The 22863-nt window shown below is 47.2% G+C and overlaps 1 protein-coding gene across 2 annotated transcripts in view; it reads left to right on the forward strand.

Annotated features, from left to right (window-relative positions):
• The window catches only part of COL5A1 (collagen type V alpha 1 chain), a 140456-nt gene that overhangs the window by 48945 nt on the left and 68648 nt on the right, over positions 1-22863 (forward strand). For both annotated transcript variants that reach the window (XM_065648716.1, XM_065648717.1), the window contains exons 5-9: positions 12967-13098; positions 14863-15009; positions 15135-15383; positions 19019-19171; positions 19483-19539. In XM_065648716.1, coding sequence (XP_065504788.1) covers positions 12967-13098; positions 14863-15009; positions 15135-15383; positions 19019-19171; positions 19483-19539 — 738 coding nt within the window. The remainder of the gene's footprint in view (positions 1-12966; positions 13099-14862; positions 15010-15134; positions 15384-19018; positions 19172-19482; positions 19540-22863) is intronic.

Genomic DNA, 22863 nt, shown 5'->3' on the forward strand with positions numbered 1-22863 from the left:
AAATGTGAGTTTTGGGGGATGCTGTTCTCCCAGCAGTGCTGACCTGGCTGGTCCATCACCCCAGCATCAGGGCACCGTCGATGCAATTTGCACCCTGGCGAAGGGCAGTGGGGTGTCCATGCAGAGGAGGGGAAAATATTGCTTCTTCCTCCCCCTGCCCTGGCTACAACCACTGATGTGAAGCCAAACTTTGCCTGGTTCTGGTACCTTCCCAGACTGTCCCAGCAGTTGCCATGGCCAGTCAGTGGGGTCTGAGCCCCGCTATCACACCAGGCACTTGTGACAGGTGTCAGGGACGGCACCACCTGTCACACCATCCTCTTGTTTCATCCTTGCATGAAGTTTTCTTTCCTTGATCGTCAAGAGGAGGCTACAGCTGCAAAACCCCATTGCCAGGTGCCTCCTGAGTTGTCCTGCTTAAGCATATCCCTGGAAGCAAACTTTCTGAGCAAGCATAAAGGTGGTGGTTTTTTTTTAAATAGTCTAATTTGCTGCTTTCCAAGTGTTCAGAAGCATAATCTGACTTGATGCTTCAATTAGGGAACAAAAATGACACCATGTGAATTGACCTGAGCCAAATCAGCTCCTATTGGAAAACAGTCAGAACTGCCTGAAAAGTCTTCTGCTGTGGAGTTATTCATACTTGTTATTTTTGCAAACAATTTGGAATAGACAACTTAAAAGGAGAAAACCATGTTTAAATTCTGCATAGATATCTGATAGTTTTGTGGGGTTTTTTTTTAATAATCTGTTGCTATGAAGTCACTCTCGGCTGGTGGTATTAATATCCTGAAAAACTGGTGGGTGCATCTATTAAAGAACACCTATGAACTTAGCAGTACCTTTTCTGAGTAGTTTTTAAAACATTCTTTTCAAGGCTATCCTATAGGTTTACACTATCCCTGCCTAAGCATTTGTAATCTGGAGGAAGGAAAAAAAGTCATATACTGACCATGCTATAAAGGTTGCATTTGGGCTAGATGTACAGACAGTGACAAGAGAGTACATGGTGATTGTGGGGCCTCTATTTTTAGGGGTCAGTGCTGTAATTTGTGTGGTGTATGACATAAACGCTGATTTTAAGCTCCCAAATGAAGAGCTTGGAGGCAGAAATCACAGCGTGGCAAGCTGCTGTGTGGTCATACGGGGGAAAAAAATAACTGTCTGGGTTTGATCCTGGTGTGTTTGCTGGAGAGCCAGTAATGATTACAAGTCTGCCGTGCAGATGAATGAGCCGCTGTCTTTGAGTAAAGGCTCATCCAAGGTTGCCTGGGTGGCAGTGCCATCCTGAGCGTGGCCAGCATCTGATGACAAGTAGCACCAAACCCTTGGGCTTTGCTGTGTCCTGTGATGTTCCTCTGAGAGCTGCTGGTGGGTATTGAGTATATGCTGCAGAAAGGCTGGCCGAGACCCGGAGATGCTTGGTTTTCTTCTCCATTCTTCCTGGGTCTGGAAAATTGAGGAGGAGAGGGTGTTTTCCATCTATAGGCAGAAATGCAAGAAGAACTGCTTATTTTGTGGTGCTTCAGCTCATCTTTTTCCAGTTACTGTGGGAACTGGGAATCTCAGAGATGCCTTGAGATTAGTCAGGTCTAGATTCCTTCTAATTTGTGTCTCGTGGTTGCTTTAATGTTCCTACCATAAGAAAAGTTTAAGAGATGAGTTCTTGTTGTGCATGCCTATATTTGATCAGATGTGAACTTGCTGCAAAGCCTCCCCTCAGACAATGGACTTGTTTGACTTTTTTACCTGGCTGTTTCCATGACATTTATAGGAGTTTAATTATCTTGAGCCTTTTTCCCCTCTGTCAGAAGTGATGGAAATCAGCTATCAGATTCAAGAGTTATTGAGATAGACAGACACACCTGTGGCTGCACAAAGAGCTCACACATGACTTGCTTTCAGGGGAAACCAGCCAAAAAAATGCATTGCTGTCTTAATGAATTCATTAGAGGAGAATGCTCCCTCATGTGTTAGTTTAAACCTTCACGTTCAGTAACTCCATGTGGTTTCTGGTATATGCCAGACAGATGAATATTTAGCTGCTAGCAGTTGTAATTACAGAGGTGGCAAGAAGGCTGGGTTGCTGCTTTGGTGAAGGTGTTTCCCTCTTGCATGGCTGCTCTGTGTACACCTCTCCTCCAAATATTTCTTCCAGGTAGGATCTAGTTCTGCTGTAGGTCCTTGTGCTGGCAAAACCAACAGAGTTCGTTCTGCCCAACTGAAGGGAGGCAACATTTGAGATTCTACTTAAGGAGCATGCACAGATCAGGTCTGCTAAGGACCTACACCAGGTCCGACCTTAATATCACACACATTCCCTCGGAGATGGTGCAAGTGTCCAAGTCGTCCTGCCAAGCTGGCCCTGCACGCAGTGTCTAAACCTGCTTTTCTCTCATTCCAGCTCTTCTTAGAACTGAGTTTCCTATTTTTCAGTCAAAACTGGAGAGGGGAAAAGAGTCAGACTGTGTACCATGTTCATGGGAGTTTTGGAGCAGCCAAAGAAAATTGAGTCGCTTTGGAAGGGTTGTCTGCAGTCAGGTTTTTTACCTCCTCTTTAATTTTTTTTTCTTCTTTTCACTCTTGCCCTGAAATAGAAGGAACACCTTTGCCTAGCCAGCAGCTCAAAAATAAGCCAGGAAAGGTGTTATTTCTTCCAGTCGAGCCGGGCTAGTAGCATGTTCTAGACAGATTGCGTTGCAAGGTTTCCATCCCACAGCTATGAGAAGCCCTGGGGCCTTTGGTGACTCAGTCCCAGCAGACCAAGGGACTCCAGCTCCTGTCCATTTTCTCTTCTTGGGGAAGGTGTTACTGCAGGAGATCTGTAAATGGTTTTTAGGAGAGGACTGTCAGCTGAGGATGTCCCCAGCTGGCCGGGAGAGCCACAGCAAGCTGCTCATTGTAGATGGATGCAGCTCTCCATCCTCCAGCCCTGAGGTTCCCGTGGAGCTGGTGTTCACCAGCTGAAGGTTGGGGCTGAAATGAGAGCACTGGTGGGTACCATGAGCAGGTTGTGACTTGGCTTTGCCTCTGCTGCAAGTGATGGAACTCCCCGAAGATTTTTAGCGTGTGGCTTGGGTGCACGGGAGTAAATGGGACATGCTCAGCTGGCTTCAAGCTGGCCTGGGTCAGCCTTTCAGAGAAGGGGTTCGGGGCTGGCGCAGAGCCCCGGTGTCCTCCATAGGGGTTGGGTGGCTTCATGGTAAGATCAGAGCTTCTGGTGAGGGTGACAATCCTGCCGGCGTGGGCTCCTGAGGCAGGTTTGGGGTCTGTCCCTGTGGACGTGGCGGTCGGTGCCGCGGTGGAAAACGCGTGCTCGGCGGCGGAGGCGATGCCCGGGCTCTGTAAACACCCGGCGATAGCTGCGTTTGACACGTCCCGGCTTCGCGGGAAGAGGCCGGGATAAGGATTAAGCCTTGGCTTCGGGAAAGCTGCTGGGGAAATGTCAGGCTTTAGCAGGGTGGAAACTAAGTCATTAGGAAGTTAGTCTTTCAAAATTCTCCAAATCTGGTTGCTTTCCTCCTCTATCAGTGCAGGCGCTCAAGTTAGCAGTGAGTGCTTAACGTCTGCGTCTATAGGTGTCACACTTAAATATACATGCTTAGATGTGAAGCGTGAATGTGCAAAACGTTGGCTGCATTTTGAGCTCAGAGAAGTGTGCAAAGGGACTATGGAGGAAAGTGTCCTTGTCACTAGTGCACCATGTGAGGTGGAAGTACTCTCAAAGTAACGTATTTCTATGTAATAATTAAAAGACTTTATGCTAACATGCTTGTACTGAGCGATAGATTTACGATATGCAACCTTAAACCTGGTACTTCCAAAATTTTTGAACCCTGCAGCTTTATTTTTTTTATTGTACATGTGTGCGCATGGGCAGGTTGCTTTTAAAATATTGCAAAATCTGCTTCAGCCATGTGGTCTCACATTGACATCTGTCAAGTTTATCAGCGAGCAGAGGATGTGCATTGGCACCCACATGCATGTGTGCATATGTGTACATGCATGAAATATCTGTTGTGGATGCCTAGCATGCAGCTGCTACATTAGAGAGAAAATACTTCATTGTGATGAAATTTGAACTAGAAGTCATGCAGTTTAATAAAAACGTGTGGTTTGGATTCCTTGTTCTTCACATATGTTTCTAATCTGCTGGGGGGGGTTCAGACATCTGCTCAGAACACACAATTTTAAAAAAAAAAGTTTTAAAATGTTCATTTTGCAAATAAAGACTGACTTTACAATAGGAAAATGAAATGTGAGAGTCATGTCCTCTCTTTATTGGGGTGGAGAGAGATGGGACTGTCAGGGTTTTCTTCTTTTTGCCTTTAAAAACCTGAACCGTGTGCTATTGTTTCCCCTCTCTTTGCAAGATAGCTGTAGAAGCCTCATATTATTTTTGCCTGTGTTACCTCGGTGCTTGGTCAGGCTGTAGAGCAGGAGGGAATATAAAGCTGCCTTTTGTCACACCAGTCTTCGCAGCCTGTCTGTCTGTCCTTCCAGGCAAGGGCTGCAGAGTAGGGGAGGCTGTTTGGTCACATCCCGCTTTCCGTGTCCGTAACCGATTGTTTCACACCCCGAAATCCTAGCAGATTGTGGTTTAACGAATATATAAAAACAGCTGGTGGAGCTGAGTGTCTGAGCATGATGGTTGTTGATTTAAGGATATCTGTCTCTTTGGGTGTTTTTAGCAGGTCTTTGTATTTGCTTTATTTTTTAAGACATCTTGGCTGCCTTTTCCTTTCCTGCAGTCTCTACCGCTTGGCTGCTGCTTTGCCCTGGGCGTACCTTCCCGTCCCATCAAAGGAGTTCAGGGTGTTTGTGCTCGCTCAAAAGAGGAGGAATGCAGACAAATCAACAGCGGGGTGATGGCGGCAGCTTTAAGAGGGACCCGGGTTAACAAGGGAGCTTCAAGTGGAAGGGAAAATCAAAGCCTACAAATATTCAGTTCCAAAGGACTTTGGTGCATGATGGTGATGCCACCACGTTTGCAGCAGCTGATGTAAGGCAGCCTGCACAGAGCTGGAAGGCTTGAGAATAAACAGAAGCCGAGGAGTCATTTCTGCTCTGGGTGGGTCCTGCTCCCTTGTGCAATTAGCCGCGGCAGTTATTAAAAGTACTCGCCCGTTTTGCAGTGCAGCCCGTGGAGCACGCAGCCGGTGTCTGGTGGTTTGCGAGCACCAGACATGAGTCAAGGGAAAGCTGGACGTGTCCCCCGGTACGTGCATGGAGTGGACGCTGCCTCCTGCTCGGCACTGCCTGACCAGGGATGCTCCTGCGGGAGCTGCTCAGCTGGCGGCGTGAGGACCGGAGGCTTAAACCACAGTCCAGTTTCTGCTGTATTGGTCACATCTACGCTCCGATTTTCCCTTTTTTTTTTTTCTTTTTATTTTCCCCATTCTATGCCTCTCGTGCATCCCAGCTCTGTAGGTCCTGTCCCATCAGTGCCACGTGTGGAGGGCTGCATGGGTCAGACCTGCTAAAAGATGCTGTGCTGCCCCTGTGGTGGCTTTTCCAGCTCTGAAACAAAAACCCTGGAGAGAGTGTTGCTATGTTAGCCTTGGAGTAAATACTTTGTAGGTTTGATGCTTTCTGTGCTTCTGCCAATGCCACCTGTTTTCCAAGCTGCCCCTTTCTTAAGAATTGTTTTTCTCTCCACCCTGTGCCCCCTAAATTCCTGGGTCTTTAATTAAATGGCAGGTTGCTAATCTGCCTTATCTGGGTTTTTCTGTCTGTTTGGTAAATTTTTGAACAAACCTGCCCTCCAAGGTCTAGGCATCAGCTTTTACCTAGGAAAAACATGTCGCCCGCTGGAAGTAATGCTCATTTATGGCTTATGGTGAGAACCATGGGGTAACAAACTGTGCAATGCGCATGATGCTCCATCCGAGCACTGCAGCCCCTTCAGTTGGCTCAGGGTCGAATAAGGTGAAGTACGATTGCCTCAAAGCAGCCCCAGAGCTTTTTGGGATCTTCAAACTGGTGATTAGATGTCTTTTCTGAAAGAATAGAGGTTTCAGTTAGGCAAAGTGCCTGGGGATGAATCAGTGTTGGCAGCAAAGGGATGGGGAGCTGGTGCAGGGAGGATGGGGCTGTGTTGGTCCAATTGGTGAGTCTGGAGCTTTGGGCTCTTGCCCCATCGTTAAACAACCCTATGAACTTGGTCACGTTTTTCATCTTGTCCCTGTTCTGTTCTTTTCAGGGCATTGCCAGCCACTGTGTGAGCAGCTCTTGGGGCAGGATGTGATGGTTAAGTGGACGGGGGTGGCAGAGGGCTGAGGAAGGGGCGATCGTAGAGATGTTACGTGGGACTGGATGAGCAAAGGGGCTCTGGGCTGCCAGGATTTGGTGAGGATTCCAGGGAAAGCAGTAGAAAGAAGTTAGCAATGATTAATGGGTCTGACAAACTCAGTCATTTGGAAAGGCAAAAAAAAAAAATCTTTCACCCCTTGTAAATAGGAAACTAGAATGAATGGTGTATGGGTCCGTCTGTTGCCTGTAAAGCGATGTTGTGTAAATAATCCATACTGCTGCTGAATACTGTGTATATTGTCTTTGGGAATTAGCTCTGCGTTGTCACTTAAACAAAAAGGACTTTGGCATAAGCCCTGGCTTTGCATTTGCTCTGGTGAGTGCAGAGGGTGCTCAGCTGCTGCTGCGGAGTGTTTACATTAGGGCCGGGTGTTATTGACGTTGTGTGGTTATGAGAGCTGGGGATGGGGGGAAGTAGCTGCCTGGAAATCAAGCTCGTATTCGTGTCTCCTGCTTTGCTAGCGACTTGAGTCCTTGACTGGTATTTGGGTATTGGCGGAGTGACAGCTTCTTCAGGAGAGCTTTCCAGAATTAGCAAAGCCATCTGGCTTTTGTTCTCCTCTTAGAGAATCGCTTGTCCTTCCCTTCCAGTAACGAATCGTTGCTAAACTGCTCATAACTTGTATTGCAATATTACCCCGACAGACCTACAGCACGTCACAGCCTCTGCAAGCCCGTACAAAACACGAACGCTCCAAAAAGCCTCTTTTCATAGTCATAGAAGCCACAGAGCAGCTGACCTGAGAATGCAGCAGTTATGGATGGAGGAAGCACAATGTCGCGTTGCCCGGCTGTGTTTCCATCCATCGGAGCTGGGCTGGGTGCTGAGGACAGAAGGGAGCAGGGGATGGGGAAGAGGCACAGAGCAGGGGACCCCGCTTCTTCAAAGCCAAGGCTAACAGCGAGTTAATGGATCCCCGTGTGATAGGAAATTGGGTTCCTCCCTGGGATTGTAAAATAAAGCCTGAAAATTACTGGGGAGGTTAATTACCTTTGAGCCAAAGGGGTTATTTTCGTGTTGCTGTGGTCAGGGGAAGAGGCATGTGGGCTGTTCAAATAATTACTCTTGTTAGTGTTCTGTAAGGTTAATATCAGAAATGCTAACAGCTTATCTTTGTGGGGGGATGCAGGACTAGGATAATGTGTTGTGAGAACAGGATTTCTTAGGGTACATCCTCTCCCAGATGGAGATGCAGTGAGAAAGAGTAACTATTACCAGCCCTTAAGAGGTTTTTCTTTGAAGCCATATTTGGTTCTAGTGAAAGGTCTATCCCTTTTCTGTGTAATTAAACCTGTTTTGTCTAAACAGGGCTCAGAGGAGGCTCCTATCTAAGCTGGGAGGGAGCTGTTCGTGTGGTGCCTGGCGCCCGAGAAGGGAAATAGCTGAGGTCTCGCAGCAAAGCTGCCCCGTCCGTTCCCGCAGCCCCTCTGCGCAGGACGGGGGAGCAAACATCCGCGGCGGGTTCATCCAAACCACCAGCTCTTTGTAGCTGACTCATGATTGCGTGTGAGTCGAGGCTTTTTTTTTTTTTTTTTTTTTGTTAAAGCCAGACCTTCAACTATTGCCTTCGCATTTTGTAATGCGTAATTTTTGGAAGCCCAAAGGATGCTCATTAGGTACCAGTTGCTCTGTCTGGTGAGCTCACCCTTCCCTATGGCTGGCCAGCAAGAGGGGTTCAGGGCAGGGGACAGTGGGGGTGATGAGGCTTTGTCTGACCCTGTGGCTGCTGTTTGGCTGCTTTTCTGGAGCAGCTGCGTTTGAACGAGGGGCTCTGGGATGACGCCACTCCAGCCAGGGATGCACCGATGCTCTGAGTGGTTATGGTACCTCTGACTTGGGCTCTCACTGCATGACGACGAGCATGATGAGAAGGGAAGCAAGGAGTGACCCAGAGCTTCTTCGCCAGCTTCTCCAATACCACTTGTACTCCAGCACGCACAGACAAGGAACGTCTCAGAGCCCTGGGCCAGCGCAGCCGCCGTGTCCTTAGAGAGATGGGCAAGTGCTGGTGACAGGTTTTATCAAGTGGAACATCTGAGGGCTGGCAGGTCGTCTCTAAGACAGGGATTAGTTTTTTTGGGAGCTCGCTGGTGGCTGGGATTTCTAAGCTTGTAGTTTATTCTGCCACTCTTAAGCCACCTGGCTGGGTTTGCATTTATAGAGCCAGTGAGTTTGTCATCATAAAACTCAGCGATGTCCTAATTGCTTCCAATAGTTTTTAAGATATTTTTTGTGGACAGTACAATTGTATAATATATTCTGGGCCTGTGGTTTATCCGATTTAAATGTAGGAGTTTAAAAAAGGCACATCAAGCAGTATTTATTCTTCTGGATGTTAAGAGTCTCTACGACTCCTGGGGTAAGGCAGTAAAACAGTCCAGTTAATTATTGGTGTGTTGCACTGAGAGCCCAGAAGAATCCCAGTATTTATGGAGCTGCTGCCAATGCCAGATGAAGTCACTCCGATTATCCTCGCCAGCTGTTTGTTTTGTTGAACCACAGCGATTTCTCCAAGTTACTGAAGTTGATGTCATTGGAAGTGATGTGACATTTTTTGCACACATATAGAATAAGTGTTAAAAAATGCTCCAGAAGAGCTTTTCCAGTCTTGTCTGGGAGCTGGCTGGGGAGTTGAATTAAACTGGCTTGATGGAACTTAATCCATAAAGCAAATGAGTCATCAGGCATAAATGGCTTTACCATAAATGTCAGGCAGATTCTTACTGGTCCCAACAGTTACCAGTTACATCTGTTTGGTGGAGCAAATAAAAGCCTTGCAATTCACAATCCTTTTCATAAATGTGCTCTCCTGCTTCTTCCTCTTCATGGGAAGCTCTAGAATAAAGGTCAAAATGTGATTTATTTCCCTTTTTAAAAAGTGGCTCTTCTGATGGATGAAATATTGGTTATTTTGAGGCAAAATTTGACCTTTTTTATTCTCCACTTCAAATTTGTTAGTCAAACTGGGAAAGTGCAACTATGCCTTTCATCTGTGTGAAGTACCCCAGTTACTGGAGCACTTTCTGGAGCCCCGTGTGACCAGATGTGCCCAACTTGTTCACATGCCAGAAGAGGATTTTACCCACCATCTGCACGGGTGGCTGGGGCTGGAGCACGCTGTGCAGGGGACTTTTTGGAACCAACACCAGTGAATTATTGACTTGCCTCCCTGACTTAGATACCTCTTCACTTGAAAATAAGTCTTAAAAAAAAAAACCAACAAACCTGAATGACTTGGCTGGTGAAGTCTTTAAACCGCTCTCTTAGTATAATTGTAAGTTCTCTTTCTTGCAAAGGCTTCATGGAAAATCCGTAGCTGGTTCATATGTTTGGAGGAGGGGTGGAAATGAATAGTATCTTCCTTATCGCTGCTCTTGCTGAAAAAAGCAGATGCTGACATAGGAAGGAGAGGGGCTTGGGTGTTTCGTGTAACCAGAACAGCGAAACAAACAGATATTTGAGTGAGGAAGGGGAGCGGAGCCGGGGGTCTGGGGGCAGATATCTCTTGGTGCGATTTATTAGCGGCAACACACTTGAGAGGACACAAAAGACTCACAAACCTCCCAGCCCAGCTTGCTCTATTTAAAGTCGGCTTTTTAAATCAAAGAAATGGGGCTCTTGACAGCAGAGCTTTGTGCATCTTTTGTGAAGTTCAGATAGTGGGGCTTTTTATTACAGGGTAAATTAGCCCATTTTATTGTTTTGCACAGAGGGATGAGGTCAGTTGACTGGGAATCTTGCTAACAAGGTTTTACTCCTGTCTGCTTTTTACAAGTGTTAACACAGGGTGTCCACCAGTGCTGTGCGCTTGTTGTTAATGAAACAAAGATGAATGGTCCAGCAACCCTGGGAGCATTCCTCCTTCTCCCAGCACTGAGCTGCTCAGATGCTCCCTGGGGCTCTCATTCCTCCAAAATCGGGTGCGTTGGTTTTCCTTCTGATTTTGCACGCTGCTGCTGGAACAAGAAGAAAAGGGTGAACTTTGCTGGGGTAGGGTGATTGATTGGGTTTGAAAAGGAAATGGGGAAAATAGTAGGTATGTTGAGTGATGCTCATGAAGCGTTGAGCTCCGAAGGAGCTCTCTGATGCGGCTCACACTTTTTCCTGGCACCCTTTGTGTACCAAATTTATCCGGTTACGCGCTGATTTTTTTCTCAGGTTTTCAACCCTCCCCTCCTCGCTCAGCAGCACCCACAGGCCTGACAATGTCCTTTGCTGTGTCGAGCGGGGTTGGGGTTTCTTTTGGGGTCCTGAGACTGGAGCCTCTGGCACTTGCAGGAGATGCTCTTCCATGTGCTCAAAGGTGCTGCCCATGCCTCGAGCCGTCAGCCTCGGAGGATGCTCTGCTCCTGTTGTGCTGCAGGGAAATGGGGGGATCAAGCCAGGATTTCTCCCCGTGCGTAGCTCAAGAGCTACCATCAGCTGGGACTAAAAGCAAACTCAGCTTTAGCAAATTCTCTTCCGCTTAACCTTTTGCACTGTGTTTAGCCAACATGCCTTTCTTTGCTTTATCTTTTCCTCGAGGAAACAGTTATAGTGCTGCTCACTTATAGGATGCAGGCTGTCAGCTCTCCTTGAGGTGTAAATCCGACCTTATCAGGAAGAAAAAGCTTTCAGCCTGCCTTCCTTGCCTCTCAGAGACAAGTACTAAGTCTGTTTTTATGGCTGTTTTATTTCAGCTTGTCCCAACAGCGCCAGACACTCCCCATAACCCTATGGAAAGCGGGGAGCTTTAACCACCCCACTGAGAGAAGGGCAGAAATGGCTTAACTCAGGTGTCAATGAAGGATGGGGCGGTTGAGGTCCTGTGGGCAGAAATAGCAGCTGGAAGGATCTTCACGTCATCAACTTTAAGCAAATTGCCTTGGCCAGGTTGGGCATCTTCCACTGGAGGGAGCTCCGAAGGGGCAACCTGGTTTGTTGCTCTGGACAGCATTTGGAGACAGGGATGATACGTGGTGTGAGTAACACCATAACACCCCCAAATTCCTGCAAGTCTCCGCTCAGGGCTGGGCGATGTCCCCTTGGTCACACCATGGCAGAGTTCCCTTTGCGGGTCCCGTTGTCACGCGGTGGCCAGAGCTGGTGGCTGCATTGATGGAGAGAAAAGGAAAGGCAAGCTAGAACAGGAATGACAGAACTGCTCTGTGGATTTATCAAAAAAAAAAAATAAAGGAAAGACATCTTTCTTAAAATAGGAAATTGAAAACTACTTTGCAGACCTTTCTTTTAATTTTGTAAAGGTTATTCACAGGGAACACGACTAAGTTTAAATCAGTGGTCAATTTTAGGGTAGTTTGCGTAGCATCTGAGATGCCCAGATGTTACGGTGAGTGGAGGTGGATGCGATAACCTGGAAAGGCAGGAGGGAATCCCCGGCAGCCACGAGCTGCCCCTCGGAGCAGGGCGGGATGTGCCAGGTCCGCACGGTCCTTGCAGCCTCTTTTCACAGGGCATCTCTGCCAAAACCAGAAAGAACACCTATTCTATGGTGAAGCTGATGGGATGTGTTCATGGGATGCTGAGCTCCCCATGGACCCAGCGGCACCCGTGGTTGGAGTGAGCGCAGCTTGTGTGCGTGAGGCAGATTTGGCCCGTGATTTCAAAAATATTCTTTGGTTTTCCACGGAGCTGTTTGCTGGTCTGGCCAGGCTCTGCTCAGAGCTTCTGGTTCCTATTACATGCCCAAGTCATCCTCCCAGTTTTCTATAAAGCTCCTTTTTTTTTTTTTTTTTTTCTCCCTGGTGGCTTAGCCATGCATTTCTATTATTAAATAAGATATTTTTTCCTACTAATTAAAGTATCAGCTCTAATCATCCAAGTACTAAAGTCTTGTCTTATGTAACTGTCTACTGATTTTTGGCATTATGGTTAAGCAGTGCGGTGGTTCTTCAGGGAACTAAAGAGCAATTTGTGCTCTGACCTTTGGGCTGTGGCTCATTGGGCTTCATCCACTATGTAGTGAGCAGCCTCAGCCCCTGCACCGGCTTTTTAATAAACCACTGTAATCCCCTTCCCTCTTTGATATTTTTCTGATTATCAGATGCGTTTCTAATCTCTACATCTGCCACACTGTCGTGGGGGGAAAATTAAGGTGAGGCAGGATGTAGAAGGGAGGGGTGATGTCTTTTATGAGATCAGCTGGTGGGATAAGAGAAGCTGGGAAGTTTTGAGGTTAATAAACAGCTTTTTGGACTGGGCAGGGCAACTCCAGAGCCCTGCAGAGCTGCGCAGGACTGGGCAGGAAAGGATTTTATTATCTGGAGGACACTGCTGATTTGGGGTGCATAGAGCGCTTTTATTTTTACCACGCTTGCCTTGCCTGGGGCTGGCAGTGCTGTTGGACTGTAGGCGCGGGGGTGACATCTCTGCAGGTGCTGTTATCTCTTGGGAAGGTGCGTTGGGGACCAGGCGTGAAGCACGGTGGCTTCACACCTCGCAGAGCGACCCGAGATAAGCAGCTGCTTGACCTGGCCCTGGACAAGGAGGGATTTTGCCTGGTTCGTCTTAGGTGATGTGCCCACGTCACGGATATGGTCCTACCAAGTGCTTTTATTTCTTGATGGCATTGTATCCCCTCGACTGCAGTCTCAGGCTGGTGGCTCCACGTGCACCGTCCATCTCCCTGACCCTCTGGCTTTCTTCCCTCGCAGGGTGACATCCAGCAGCTCCTGATCGTGGCGGACCCCCGAGCAGCCCACGATTACTGCGAGCACTACAGCCCCGACTGCGACACCGCCGTCCCCGACGCCCCCCAGTCCCAGGACCCCAACCAGGACGAATACGTAAGTCTCTCGCAGGGTTTCGGGATGTATTTGGGGCAGCAGCATCCAGCTCCGCGCCGTGGTTACAAACACACTCGGCTTCTTCCTCCCGTTCACCTTCCCTGAGACTCATCTGTAAGTCGTGGGCTGAGACTGAGCTTTGCTTTAGGATTTGCAGGTTCTGGCCTTGGCTCTTGCCCTCAGGAGTTTCCCTTCCTTTCTGCTTTCCTCCAGTTTCCAGAGACTAGAAATGAGTATTTACCTGGAGCTTAAACACTTGCAGGAGAGACGTGAGCAGAGTGTGAAATACTGACCTTCCCCAGCAGGTCGAATCTCGTCCAAAACAGGCACCTGTTTCTAAATTTCAAATTTTACTGTTGAACTTGTAAAGAGATTAAACAGGCCTTTTCAATATTCTTTGAAACAACAGGTGTTAAAGGGATGGGAAACATTTTTACCCATGTATTTGACATTTGAGTTCTATTTTGGCAGAAATGCTCCTGGCTCATCTGTTTAAGGAGCTGTGCTCAATATTTCTTCTACAAAAAATTAGCCTCATATCTTTTAAGAAGAAAGAAAAAAGACTGCAGGATACCTTTAAATTTCTGTCGCTCAACTGGAAATGTCTGTATATGGCCTGTTTCCAGAAGAACATCACCTGAATTGTACACTTTTTTAAGAGGTCTCAGGCTCAGCTCACAGCAATTAAAGTGTCCGGCATCCTCAGCTGCTCACAGCATCTTGGCTGCTCTCTTGGTCTGATTTACCGGTCCATGCGCTCTTGCTTTCAGCTGGTCTCGGATCCGTGGGCTCCTGCTGAATCTCCACAAAGCTGTGATGCCATCGACCCACTCCAGCTTAGCCTTGGGACTGGATTAAAAAGCTGAGCCTAGCGGGGCTTTGGGGAGCAGAGCGGTGCTGGCAGGCGAGGCAGAGCCGCCCAGCCCCGGGGAAGTGCTGCAACCGCTCTGCCAGCACTTCTGGAGAAACGATAAATAAGTAAAATAAAATAGACTTCAGTATAGTCAAAATATGTAGTAGTAGGAAAATAAAACTCTTCTTTAGGAGCCAGCAGTTCAACAAGGGCTGGCTTGTCTTAGGGCTGTGTTGCTCCGTGTAAGAATAACTCTTCCATGCGCCAGCGGCTGCTGCCCGTGAGAGTGATGGACTGGCAAAGAAATTTGCCATGCCCGCCTGTAACCAAACGTTTTGTTTGTATTTCGTTTTGAAGAACGACTGACGCCTTGTGGAAAACGCTGAAAATATCTGGTTTTCAAAGCCCTTTTGCCTGTGGGCCGCGGGCAGATGGGAATTAGCACAGATGCTGTCGGTGCGGTCGGATGAGTGAAATAGCATCCCTGCTTCTCAGAATGGCTGCGGGATTCGAGTGTTTTCTTCCCCTCTCTGAAAAAGCCAGATGTGTGACCTGGGAGGTCTCAACAATCTGAGGTTAAAAAAATAATAATGGGTTTTCTTTTTTTAATTGCATCATCGCGGGTGATGGAATTGCTGCGGGGTAGGTCCCTCCTCTCTGATAAGGGAGAATGTGCCACAGGACGGAGAGATGGTTTTGGAACCTCCTCAAGTCACAGCCGTGGCCAAAGCTGCCCAAAGCCCGGCTCTTGGGGAAGCTTCACAGGTTTACAAACAAGAGGAAGGGAAGGATTTCACTGTATGGATCTGCATCACGGCATGGCCCTTTTGACATGAAATAACGTCTAACAGAGCTGGCAGGGGTGCGCTTGGGTTCTGTCAGCTCATTTTCTGCTTCCCTTCTCTTTGCAGTACACCGACGGGGAGGGAGAAGGTGACACCTACTACTACGAGTATCCCTACTACGAAGATGTTGATGAAGCCGTAAAGCCAGAAGCACCCACCACTAAACCCAGCCCTCCTGAAGTGGCTGCTGGAGAGAGACCCGAAACCAAAGAGGTACCGACACGGGGTCCTGGCAAAGCTGCGGTTGATAAATGGCACCTTGATAGAGGGGGGAGGTGGAGACTGCTGCAGAATTTTGGTTTTGTTTCTCTGATTCTGGTGGTTTATTTCTGTAATAGGACCATCCTGCTCCCACGCCGTCACCCGGTGGAGGGGACCCCGGCAAGCAGACGGAAGGGGATGCAACGGTGGATGATCCTCTCGTGGATGAGTACAATTATGAGACCATTAACGAAGAGTACTTCACGCCTCTGCCCTATGAAGATGTCAACTACAATGAAGAAGTAGATCCCCAGGGCGGGCTCACTGAAAATGCCGTGGAAGCCGAACTCCCCACAAGTACCGTCATCACCTACAACGAGACCGATGTAATTTTAATGAATGCTTTTTCCGTTTGCTTTTTTTTTTTTAATGAATTCTGATATTTCATAGCCTTGAGAGCAAAGGAGATGTGAACCATCCATATGGTAAATCTGTAAGTGGTTTGGGCAGCTGTTGGAAGAGGAAGTTTCTTGTAAAATATTTTCACTCCAGATATTTCAGGGTGTGAAACACATATTTAGAATTTGGTTAAGGATTATTCCCCTGGAAAAATCTGTTCATATTGACATCTGCATTTCCCCATGTGAAGTGCTTGTCTGACAAAAAGAAAAATGAGGGCTGGTGTTTAAAATCTGAGTAAAAGCATTTTATTTCAAAGCCATTAATATAAATCCTTAAAATGTTGATTTGATGGAAAACATCAATATTTTTCATTTTGTCATTCCCACTGAATAGAGTCTTTATGTTTTTAAGATTGTAATTTAAAAAAAAGTTTCAATGTTGAGATAGACCTTTGATTTCCAACTGCTGCATTCCCCAGAGAGCCCCTCTGCTTCATGCACGGATCTGCTCAAGGATGAGATCAGTCCAGAACCCACAGCTGATTGTTGGAGCAATTACATTTTTATTTACACTTTAATACACTTCAACTGAAATATGTTGAGACTCTTCTATCCTTAAGACTTGCCCAGTTCTTGCTTTTTGTGTCGGTGCTCAGATAAAAGGATGTTGGACTCATCCTTAGATGAGACTGAGATAATTGCCATACAGCTGCGTGCTGTATAGTCCACCATGCAAGGAAATAATTAGGCTAGATGGGGGAAATTTTTCATTATCCTGGAGCTTCAGCAAGGAGAGTTGATAGTGGGATAATGTTTCTTGGGAGGTGGGATGGGACTCGGCAAAGTTTTGTGGTTCCTCCTCAAATGGAGAAGATTTACTCAGTTACGGGACTGTCAAAAAACTCCCGGCTTTCTGGGAGGCGCTGGAGGGTGGCAAAAGAGACAGCAAAAGCTGGCCGACTTCTTTGGAGTTGGACCTGGAAGCTTGGATGAAAAGGTGTCGGGGAAAGCGTCCAAGCGAAGAGCTGAGCAGCTGGAACGAGGCGGGAGGGGAGCTGGTGGCGTGGGGAGAAATGGGTCCGGCCAGCTGGGGATGAAAAATGGGGAGGAGGAGGAGGTTGTGCAGCCCAAAATGACACCGAGGGAACCAGAAAAGGCTCCAGCGTATTGAGGAAGTGAGCGCCAACCTGAGGGAACCCACGGATGGGGAGCTTTTCTGTGTCCTGACAAAGAGCCAGAAATCTTTGGCCAAGCTTGAGCTTTCTAATAGAGAGGGATTAAAGATTGGATAGTGTGACCTTAAAGAAAAAAAAAAAAAAATTGGAAGGGGAAGTAAGAGGCTCCAGGGCCACTTCAGTTGTTAGGAAAAGGAAACAGAAGAGGAGGAAAGTTCAGGTAGGGAAACACATGGTGAAGCTTTCCCTGTGAAAGCTCAGCTGCTCTCAGCAAAGTGTCTTGTGGGTGAGAAGAGTCCAAACCATCCAGGTCCAGCAGCTCCAAAAGAGGCAGCGTTGGATGGAGAGGGCTGCAGGACTCTGGGCTGGGCAGCTGCTCCGGTTCCTCCAGCGAATCTGGCTGGGACCAAACATGATCATGTTGGTCTGGTGCAGAATGGTTGTTTTTAGCATCCCTGCACAGAGCTGTTGCAAGAGCTGGACGTGTCCGTCGCTGTTGAAGTTCACTTGCCTGTGTTTTGGGAAGACTCTGATTCTCCTACAAAGGGGAATTAAAAGAGGATTTTATTTCACACAAGTGAAATTGTGTGTGAGGGGTTTTGGAGGCAGGTGTAGCCACTGGGCTCCCCTGGGCTTGGGTTTCACTATGGCCAATAACTCTGTGATAAAAGCCAGTGAAGCAATTCAGAGATTTAGGAGGCAGCAAGACTCCTGTGAACAGCAGGAGCTGGGGACAGATATATTTTGTTCACTACCTGCTATTCATCAGACAGTTTGCTTTACTTGTCCAGATGCATATACCAGGGCTTCATATCTGCACCGCTTCTCAAAGGCGAAGACTAAAAGGTGATTTAAATGAAGCTTTTTATCAGCGCAGGAGAGTCACGGTATTTTGCACACTGATTTTTGGACCTCCTCTTTTCTTTGCAGGCTGTTTTATGATTCAGGTTGCCTAACAGCATAGTTAGGGAGAATATTTTTTAGACTTTTTTTCTTCTCCAACACACCTGCAATTCTCAGCATGGAGAACTTTCGTCCTTTTCTGCCCAGTTATTCAAAATATCATATCTTTCCATGCAAATTGACTTTGGGGACCTTAATCAAAATATCAAACCAGACATTTTTGATGTTCATTTCAAGAAACGCAATTTGAAAAAAGCTCGTTATGTTATCCCCAAAAGCTTTATAGCAAGGTAAATGGGTTTTAAGGTTTCAATGTGCAAACCTAGATAAAAGATTTCAAACAGGATAAAAGGTGTGTCATAGCGCTGGATCCATTTGAATGGTAGAAAGAAAAAATAATGCTAACTTCTCCAAATTTTCTAATTGAGTAATTGCCAAGCTCTAATTTCTGCAAAGACCAGTTAGTATTTGCAGAGGTAAAAGATGATGGGGTGGCAGAGCAATGATTGCCTTAGCACTGGGTTTATTCTTTAAAACCTCTTGAATTTGGATGGCTTCCGAGCAGTTTTGGCAGAGAAACCAAGTCTGGAAGTGGTGGTGGCATTTAGGTGATTTGGAACTCATAGCAGCGAGGAGATAATTTCTCTGGGAAGCACTGGAAATAATTCAGTTTATGGACCATTTTAGTCATTACCTGGATGGGGATAAAAACAAACAAACAAAAATCATCAGTACGTGTTCTTCACAGTGCTACTCAGAATAAAGGATGCCAAGAGATGGTTCCTGCCAGGCTGCAGAAAGCACAGGGGTATGGAGACGAGGAAATTCTGAGACTTGTCTAGATGTACTTCGTGTGGTCCATAGCAGCTGTTGTTCTAAGGATTCAGAAAGGATTCAGGGATTAATGCATCGGATTTGTAAAAATTTCTGCCTCTGCTCTTTGGACAAGCACAACCACAACTTGGATCCCAGACTAAACAAACAGGAGGGTTTTTTGTAGAAGTGAACTTGGATTTTTCCACATTTCCTCCTGTAATGGGACACCCATAGTAACACATTGTATTTTTAATGTGCATTTTAAATATAGGACTTGATGTGTGACTTATGCTTAATAACCTAGTGTCTGCAATAATGAAGCTGTGAGAGATGAGCAGGGCTTAAAGTTTGAAGCTTCCATTCCTTTAGACTTTACGAGTTTGCTGGATCCTTCTGGTGTGAGCTATTGTTCCATGCTGTGTTTTGTTTTCCTCACTCAAACTTTTACACTCACAGGGTTATTTCAGGGATCAACACACAAATCCTGGGGAAACCCAGGGTCTATGCTTTGACATAATGATCCTCCATCCTTCTTGTCTGGCACTGGAGACCCTTGAAGATCACTGGAGACCTTAAAACTCCAGAATTCAACTTTTCTCGTGCTTTTTATTTGCAATTATTATTATAAAGCATTTTCCTTTTCTTATTACTCTTTCCCTTCTATTTCCAGCACATGCAGCCCAGAGATATTTGCAACCTGACGTGTTGCTGCTCTTTTCCTTGCAGGCTACTCAAGGAGGAGACAACCTGGATAAAGATTTCACCGAGGAAACAATAAAAGAATATGATGGGAATTATTACGATAACTATTACGACCGAACAGTCTCTCCCGATATTGGCCCTGGCATGCCTGCTAACCAGGACACCATCTACGAAGGGGTAAGAGGGTTAATTTTCCATCAAACATAAGCCTAGTTCAAAATGTTTATTTTCCCTTTATTATAGAGATTAGCAATGCAAAAACCAGTGAGCGCATCTCACTTGGATTCAACCACTGCGAGGTGTGTGTGTGTGTTGCACAAGATGAGCAGGAGCTGCCCCCTTTCTTTGCTACACAAACATCAGGAGTCCTTTAGTTGCAGGTTGTCCCAGGACCCCAGTCCCTGCTTGGGGTGATGATGCTGATGCAGGTTTTGACCTTTTTGACTTTTTTTGACTCTCTGGCTTTCTGTTTCCCTTGTGTGCTACAGATCGGTGGCCCACGGGGCGAGAAGGGACAGAAGGGGGAACCTGCGATTATTGAGCCGGTAAGGACCATCTGGTTTCTTTTGGTGTCTGGCTTGTCTTCTGTTTTGTTTTCACAGTGGAAAAGGTACCAAGGGTGTGTTTGGTATGGCCTGATGCTCACAGTGCTGCAGCTGGGAGGAAAATGGAAGAATTGGAAGAATTACTTGGTTCATTTTAAAACTTTAAATATAAAATACTGTAATTACTATTTTTTTTAAAACTTCAAGAAGCGACCTAAATTATGAAGGAAGTGTAAAATTTCCCATGAAATCTCTCTTTTACCAAGATAAAACCTAAGCCTTTTAGAATTGAAGCACTGGACAGAGGGCATGTCTCATATCTGCGGGGTTTTGAAATGCACCGCAGCCGGTGGCCAGGTCGTATCCTGACCTGGATTTACAGCTTGGGGCTGGCTTTAATTGTGCAACGAATGGGTTTGTCTCTGTGGAAATAAAAGGGTTGTCCCCGCACGCAGCTGTGGGAGAGGTTTGCTCCTGTTCCAGCATCCCTCCAGTTTCCACTTCCAGAGAAACCCAGGTGTGGAACCCAGCGCTCTCTTTCTTTACGATTCTGCCCTGGCCTTTTTCTGAGGTTGTTTTTCTTTCTAAAAATGGTTATAGACCGCCCATGCCCCTTGCAATCTGTAAAAATGCGGGTGCCCAAGCGAGCAGCCCCTGAGGTGAGGATGGAGCTGCCCTCGTGGTGGGGACGGCTGGTGGTTGCTCAGAGCAAGTGGCTGTTGGTTCGTGTCCGTGTGTCCGTCCCTCTCAGCATGTCAGGATGCTGAGGTAGCCCCGTGTCTCCTCCTTCCCGGGCTGGAAACGGGGCTCTGGGTCCTTGCGGCCACCTCTCCCGAGCACCGTCCCCGCAGGGCTGAGCGCACGCTCACTGCGCGCTAGCGACTCAATTAACCTGATTTTCCTTGGCCGCGGGCCAGCGCGGTGCCCAGCATCGCAGCGGCGCTTCCCATCCCTCCGAGGCCATTATTTTTCTTTAAATCCTTCCTCCCTTTCCTTCTTCGCCTGATACTTTTGCAGATAGTAGGGGGGGCCAGGAAGGACCTTGGGTGCAGCAGCAGAGCTTGAAAAACCTGAACGAGTGCCTTATAAAAAGCATTTCCGACCTTTCCTTCCTCATTTTCCTTTCTGGGTCTCGCTCTCACTCTGCAAACAAAAGGAGGAGTGAGTGATTTGCAGTGTGGGAAGGATGGGGGGGTGGGCGAACCCCACAAAGCCAACAGCAGAAACCCAGCTTTGCCCTGTCCAGAACCAATCTGAAATGCCACAAAGCGAACAAAATAGTTAAGTTTAATCATCCAGAAAGAATTTGGCTGCCTTCGCTGTTTCAAAACACTGGATCATGTATAGCTTTTGCCAGAAAGTAAACAAGACCAAATGCCGCATTTTCCCCTCTCCGTGCGGTTCGTCTTCAGCAGAGACAAATTCAGATTTGCTGCGCTCTTTAGCTTTTTTCTTTTCTTTTTTTTCTTTTTTCTCTGATGGGAGCTGCAGCAGAGGCGGAATAAAAGCCAAATGCAGAAGTGGGATTCTGCTGGATTTTTCTCTCATTTTTCTCCAAGCTGCCTGTCCCTCAATCCTTGCTCGGTGCTGACGCTCGCTGGAGGCAGCGCAGCAGCACAGGCGCGGGGTGAGGAGGGATGGAGGAGGATGGTGGGGACCCCTGCATCCCAGCTCTGGGGACACTGGGCTGCCTTCACCTCCTCAAAGCCCTTTGTCCTTCGTGGGGGACCCTGGTGCTCACACCTGCCTTGAGAGAGATGTGATCAGCCTTTGCATGGCACCTTTGTGTGTTGCAGCCAGATTTGGGGCTGTTCCTGTGATATTAGCTGACTTGTGGGTAGCACCTGGGGGTTGATGGAGTGGAAGCAATGCCTTGTTTTCCCCTGGGACAGTCCCAAATCTGTGGTTTGCTTGCTGCCCCCAAGGTGATCACCCTCAGTGGCATCCCCTCACTCGTCCTGGTCCCAAGACTCTCCCGTGTCTCCATCGCTCCTGTTGATCAGCAGTCGTATAAACAGTGGAGGAATCTCCAGATGTCCCTAAAGCTAGAGCTCAACATAAACTAACAGGCAAATATGGGAAGATGCCAAAGATGTTTGCATCGCAAATTGGCTAATTAGCCTGGACCCTTCTCCCATACGGAGGAGCATCCCGAGGCTCTGCAGCTGGCCATGGGAAGCTGAGCTTCAGTGCTGTGCAAGCTCAGACCGTGGGAATGCTGGCACCCAGCAGCCCAAAAATGTCCTGGAGAGACATACATGGGCCCATGGCTCTCTGCACCAGCCCAGAGACAATTATTAGTTTCTATTTTGGAGTCTGCTGCACCACAACACACCATCATTGGTCCATGGATGGACCTTGGGGTGTCCATATGGGGAGAGGTTTGGTGGGACATCTGGGGCTTCCTGTGCAATGTCCTCATCACGTGTGTAAAAAGGAGCTTAGTGGATGTTATTCTTGCAGGACACCTTCTCCATCAGCACAACTCATCTCTTCTTGGTGGCCTCCAAGAGCAAATAGTTTATACTTAGTGCAGGTTGGAGGAACGTTGTGTAGGGTTCACACCAGATTCCCACCCAGAAAAGAGCAATGTTTCTATGGCAGACAGCGAAACTGCCGTCAAAATGGGCACAGGGTGAAGTCCATGACCTAAATTCTTTATGGCTGAGGAACATCTGCACAGATGCTTCTGTAATAACAGCAACAGAAAATTTCCCCTAATGCATCCAAATGAAGTGGAAGCCAGATTTTAAATGAGGTGATAATGAATAGTATGGACACAAAGACAGAAAACAGTATTGGCCATGCATCAGTGGTGCAGAAATGTGCATTCCACTAATGGAAGCAGGAATGCTTTGTGGCAGCATGTTTTACCCTATTTTTTTTTTGCTCCTCTGGGCTTAAAGACGGTGGCTTTTGGGGTAGGAATGCCTGGATTTTTTTCTAGACACTTCAGGTTCATTCAGCTCAGCCCTGTCTGCTGTAGCAGCTGCTGTGGGGTCAGCCAAGGCTTTTAGCACCTGAGCTGAGCCCAGGAGACTGGCCAAGGGTGACCTGAGACCAGTCCCTGCACTTGCTTCCTCCAGGCTTCCCCATCCTCCTGATGCCCTCTGGGAAGCATTTGCCAGGTTTATTGGGAGGTTTCTTTCCTGCCTCTTACATACCCGTGAGGGGAGAGGGAAAAAAAAAAAAAAAAAAAAAGAAGCTCATTTCTAGTGAGTACGTGATAGAGCTGATTTAAAGTTATGACAAAATATTTAGATTAAAAGGAATGGAATAACATTATTCTGCTATTTTGCCCACACAGTGATTTCCTAGGTACGC

The sequence above is a fragment of the Caloenas nicobarica genome, chromosome 19, assembly GCF_036013445.1.
Source record: "Caloenas nicobarica isolate bCalNic1 chromosome 19, bCalNic1.hap1, whole genome shotgun sequence".
Lineage (NCBI taxonomy): Eukaryota > Metazoa > Chordata > Aves > Columbiformes > Columbidae > Caloenas > Caloenas nicobarica.